Raw genomic sequence first — 5,345 nt, 5'->3', positions numbered from 1 at the left:
AATTTTGGACGGCCCGAGACTTAGACCTGGTCCCATCTTGCTGTGAGGAGATATGTTTGCCACCACAGCACCGTGCAGATATACGTCAACAGCATTTCTATATGTGTCAATGATACTTCAATTGATGTTGGCCTCAAAGGAGTCAGGCAACAGATTTGCAAGAATAGCTAAAGTAGTTGTAGTTTTCTAAGTTGCTTCAGTGTTGCATTGAAACAGTACACAATGTAAATACACATATATGATCTGCATGTAACAGTGATAAAACTCACTGTACCAATACTTTTACATCTGTTATTCAATTTGTCACCACTGTGACCAAGTACATATTTCTGTCTTATTTCAACCACCATGCAGTGGTTCTCTACAGTATGTTGGTCGCACATGAGCCAGGCTGCAGTATCTTAAGAGTAACAATAAGCTTAATTGATTTTCTAAACCAGGGGTAGAAAAAGGCATAGATCACAGGGTTAAGACAGGAGTTGAAATAGACCAGACATATTACAAAGGTAGCAGTTGAGGCATTGAGCAAGGTGTCCTGGCCTGTGAGTGCAACACAATAATATGGGCAGAGGCACACTAGAAAGACAACAATAACAACACCAAGAGTCCTGGCTGCTTTCAATTCAGATTTTTTAGCAGTTACACGTACTGAAGACTTGAGAGGAAAAGCTGCAGTATGAGACCGCATGGCACGAGCCTGAGACACAGCCACCACAAATACTCTCATATACAGAACTATGATGACAGTGACAGGACCGATAAAGGACAAAAAAACATCTACAAGTCCAGCAATGTAGTCAATGACAATGACACACTCTCCAAAGCAGGAATTATACCTACCTGGTTGTTCCAGGTTATCTTTCAGCATTAGAGTCTGAAGGAAAGCAGAACATATCCAAGACAGACAAACACAGATCTTAACTCTTTTTTGTGTGACTTTGTTGGAATAATGTAGAGGATCACAAATAGCCACATATCGGTCAACTGATATGAGCACCATGGTTCCTACTGAGGCAGCGGTAATGATGTATCCTAGATACTGATAAAGCATACACATGATGTCACCGAAGAACCAGCAGCCGTCTATGAGCACAATTTGAAAGCACATGAGGAGGCCAACAAAGAAATCTGATACAGCCAGAGAGAGGAGGAGGAGGTTGGTGGGTGTGTGGAGCTGCCTGAAGAAATAAAAGAAAAACATGCTTATCATTATTGGTAGTCAATTTATGATATATAAATATTATACTAAGAGATAAAAGAATTGACTGAAACACAAAACATATTTCCTTTACAGATCTGATATTTTGTGTTGTTCTGTTCCATCAACCGTTTATGTCTGTACAGCTACCAGTTTTGCAAATTGATAAAACATATGAATACTTGAAATGGGAGATGGAGATGATGACGAGCAGGTTGAGAGTCACAGTGAGCAGAGAGATGGAGGACAGTAAAATGTAAGTGAGCATAGATACAGAGTGAGGACGCATGGCCTTCCTGCAGGAGGAGTTGAAGTGTTCTGGAAAGCAAAGTTCGACTTCTTCAAGGCTTTTCATTCTCAGAAAGAGGAGACAAGATGCTGCTGTGCTCGTCATACAACTGATTAATCTCTCTTCTTCCTCCACATCCCTCCTTGCTCTTTTACTCTGGTGACAACTTTCTCTTAGTGGGAGTGACTAAACTTATCCCCTACTGTTTCATCTACCTTCATTGGGCTTTTCCATGTATTTCACCTCCCCCTCCTCTTTTTAACTTTTTTCCGAAACAATTAAAAGTTCCATCATGCTCTGCAACGGGGAACAGCAACAACGTAGCCAAAGTTTCCTTTTTAGGACAGTTATGACCAGGACAAGAAGAAGAGAGAGTACAGCTATTAGTTTCTATTATGCCATGAATCTGTACAAGATACAGATTTTTGGATTTGTTTAAGTTGTATAACTTTTTTCGGTAACAAGGACCACACCCCGAACATATCTCATTTACTCTGCACAAATTAAACACATCTGACCCACTGACTCAGCTTCAACATGATGTGCGACAGACAAGCAAAACCTAAACCGCTTACTCTGTACAAAGGCTCTTTCTCTACCCTTCAAATAACAAACTGTTTGAAGATGACCAGCTATATCCTGAAGTCCCGGACATCCATCCACCGAAGTCATCAGCGCACACAAACAGTCTCGGGGGGAGATTCCAACTTCGGCGTCCTGATGCCGCTCTCCCAGATCCAGGTGCTCGAACTACGGGCGCATATCCCACATTTCCATGTGGACCGTCTCTTGTCCGAAGAATGCAATCATTCAGCGCAACATTCCTTTCCAATTAAAAAGCAAAATTTTCTAAACTGTTCACGGACGCAGAGCACAACACACTCTTGCTCCAGCCGCAACGCCGACAAAATCAGAACGCAGGCATCCACATCAGCCCTTTTAGAGGGCCAGGTCGTATCCCACCCTCTTCAAGCTTCTTCTGTAGTAAAGACATCTCACCTTGAAATTAATTTTACCCAGACTTCACTATAAAGCCATGCACATTCATCCCTCCATCCCAGCATCCTTTCCTGTTTTCTTGCTTCTGCATTTCATGTCCCACCCACCTCTGCCAACTTTCTCCCCTCACCTCGACACCGGCTACCTCAGCTGCACAGACCTCTCAAACAATAGGGATCCACAGTGGATCATTGGCCAGCATTAACCATTCCACCTTAAATGCTCCCTTATTTTCCACAGCTCCACCAGCAACCAGTTCCAGTGTCATTCCGACTTAATTTTCTCCACCTTAGCCACAGCACTACCTCCAGCAAGCCCAGTCACACTCACCCAACCATCACCTGTGGCACATGCTCAGGCAACAGATTCTTACCGGTAACTACATCGACCTTGCTCAATAAACAAATCCATCCACATGCAGTTCCAATTGCCAATGATCAGAGCACAGCCTCAGATCCACAGGCAAGGCTCTGCTGGCTGTACCTAAGTCCCTAAGTGAGTTTTTGCAATCATTGCCCCTCAGCTATGCAAATCCCTCCCTGAAGATCTGAGACTTTCAGAATCAGTGAAATGTTTTAAAATAAATCCCAAAACTTATTCTTGGCACAATGTCAAACATGTTTTCAGTGGGTGTTGGGCTTCACCCGGGTTTTCTCTTGTTACCAATTCTGTTTGTGATCTTCAAGGATAGGATCTCAAGGTGCAGCTTGGGTTGAGAGAGTGTCCAGTTTGTTGACCTTGCTTTTCTTCTCTTTGCAGATGATGTGGTTCTGTTGGCTCACATAGGTGAAGCATCTCGGGACATAGACCAAGAGGCCAGGATCACAGAAGGCATCCCACAAGAAGACTGATGGCAGGCTTTAAGGTTAAACAGAGCCTCCAGACTCGGCTTTGAGAGGAGAGTCATTGGCAAAAACAAGTTACAGGAGAATCACACAAACGGGCAATGAGGGAGCAAACCTGTTCTCACTCAAAAATGTATCAAATACAGATGGTTGGTCAGTGTTCCTCAGCATCTGATACCAATGCACCCTTTAGCTTCTGTTTGAGACGCACCAGGCTTTTAACTAGCTCACACCACACAGCTTTAGCCCTGATTTTCTACTCAAGGACAGTTTTCGCCAATTCCCGACAAAAGACAGATTACCGGAAGGAAGATTCACTTAAATGTCGGAGCAATTGGGGGCCTGTTGGTGCTGGCTGGAGACCACAGCATGTGGCCAACCGTAAATATGTAGGGGTGTCCTGACTAGTGATCAGAGACAACTATTGAGGTGGGCCATTAGGGAATCAGTGACAACTGGAGGGGTTTGAGTTCAACGACACATGACAGAAATCTAGTTGAACCTCTTTACTGCAAGAAGTTTGAACAATCCAAAATTCTATATTTTATACAGATTCATGGCATAATAGTAACCTTTCTGTTACCCAATACAGAGCATGATGGAAATTGTAATTGTTTTGAAGAAAGGAAAAAAGAGGAGGGGGAGGTGAACTACAGGGAAAAGCCCAATGAAGAGAGATGAAACAGTAAGGGAGAAGTTCAGTCACTCCCACTGAAAGGAAGTTGTCAGCAGAGTAAAAGAGCAAGGAGGGATGTGGAGGAAGAAGAGAGATTAATCAGTTGTGTGACGAGCACAGCAGCATCTTGTCTTCTCTTTCTGACAATGAAAAGCCTTGATGAAGCCGAACTTTGCTTTCCAGAACTCCTCAACTCCTCCTGCAGGAAGGCCATGCGTCCTCACTCTGTGTCTATGCTCACTTACATTTTACTGTCCTCCATCTCTCTGCTCACTGTGACTCTCAACCTGCTCGTCATCATCTCCATCTCCCATTTCAAGTATTCATATGTTTTATCAATTTGCAAAACTGGTAGCTGTACAGAAATAAATGGTTGATGGAACAGAACAACACAAAATATCAGATCTGTAAAGGAAATATGTTTTGTGTTTCAGTCAATTCTTTTATCTCTTAGTATAATATTTATATATCATAAATTGACTACCAATAATGATAAGCATGTTGTTCTCTTATTTCTTCAGGCAGCTTCACACACCCACCAACCTCCTCCTCCTCTCTCTGGCTGTCTCAGATTTCTTTGTGGGCCTCCTCATGTGCTTTCAAATTGTGCACATAGACGGCTGCTGGTTGCTCGGTGACCTCATGTGTATTTTGTATATTGTTCTGGACTATATCATTACCTCTGCCTCAGTAGGAACCATGGCGTTCATATCAGTTGACCGATATGTGGCTATTTGTGATCCTCTACATTATCCCAACAAAGTCACACAAAAAAGAGTTAAGATCTGTGTTTGTCTGTGTTGGATATGTTCTGCTTTCCTTTACAGTCTGCTGATGAAGGACAACCTGGAACAACCAGGCAGGTATAATTCCTGCTTTGGAGAGTGTGTCTTTGTCATTAACTACTTTGCTGGACTTGCAGATCTTTTTTTGTGCTTTATCTGTCCTGTCACTGTCATCATAGTTCTGTATATGAGAGTATTTGTGGTGGCTGTGTCTCAGGCTCGTGCCATGCGGTCTCATACTGCAGCTTTTCCTCTCAAGTCTTCAGTACGTGTAACTGCTAAAAAATCTGAATTGAAAGCAGCCAGGACTCTTGGTGTTGTTATTGTCGTCTTTCTAGTGTGCCTCTGCCCATTTTATTGTGTTTCACTCACAGGCCAGGACACCTTGTTCAATGCATCATCTGCTACCTTTATAATATGTCTGTTCTATTTCAACTCCTGTCTTAACCCTGTGATCTATGCCTTTTTCTACCCCTGGTTTAGAAAATCTATTAAGCTCATCGTTACTCTTAAGATACTGCAGCCTGGCTCATGTGAGATGAACATACTGTAG

At 42.9% G+C, this 5,345-nt stretch overlaps 2 protein-coding genes across 2 annotated transcripts; one reads left to right on the top strand and one right to left on the bottom strand.

Annotated features, from left to right (window-relative positions):
• Positions 1–361: 361 nt before the first annotated feature.
• Positions 362–1,592, bottom strand: LOC137890077 (trace amine-associated receptor 13c-like). Its single transcript, XM_068734173.1, has 2 exons — positions 1,381–1,592; positions 362–1,178 (listed from the first exon to the last, which is right to left on the bottom strand). The coding sequence occupies exons 1-2, from the start codon at positions 1,590–1,592 to the stop codon at positions 362–364; spliced, it is 1,029 nt and encodes a 342-aa protein (XP_068590274.1).
• Positions 1,593–4,120: 2,528 nt separating this feature from the next.
• Positions 4,121–5,345, top strand: LOC137890092 (trace amine-associated receptor 13c-like). The gene is made up of 2 exons (XM_068734191.1): positions 4,121–4,326; positions 4,529–5,345. Exons 1-2 carry the CDS (start codon positions 4,154–4,156, stop codon positions 5,343–5,345), a joined length of 990 nt encoding a protein of 329 aa, XP_068590292.1. The 5' UTR covers positions 4,121–4,153.

Source organism: Cebidichthys violaceus, unplaced genomic scaffold, assembly GCF_023349555.1.
Source record: "Cebidichthys violaceus isolate CVI_PGR_0920_01 unplaced genomic scaffold, fCebVio1.0.p SCAF_61, whole genome shotgun sequence".
Classification (NCBI taxonomy): domain Eukaryota; kingdom Metazoa; phylum Chordata; class Actinopteri; order Perciformes; family Stichaeidae; genus Cebidichthys; species Cebidichthys violaceus.
The sequence above is the reverse complement of the archived record's forward strand: the minus strand, read 5'-3'. Positions and strand labels throughout refer to the sequence as shown.

Bases quoted from the DNA above. Each gene is read 5' to 3' on its own strand.
- LOC137890077 (XM_068734173.1), bottom strand. From the start codon at position 1,592: ATGACGAGCACAGCAGCATCTTGTCTCCTCTTTCTGAGAATGAAAAGC. The intron at 1,179-1,380 runs GTATTCATATGT...TTATTTCTTCAG, and splicing joins ATCTCCATCTCCCATTTCAA to GCAGCTCCACACACCCACCA.
- LOC137890092 (XM_068734191.1), top strand. From the start codon at position 4,154: ATGAAAAGCCTTGATGAAGCCGAACTTTGCTTTCCAGAACTCCTCAAC. The intron at 4,327-4,528 runs GTATTCATATGT...TTATTTCTTCAG, and splicing joins ATCTCCATCTCCCATTTCAA to GCAGCTTCACACACCCACCA.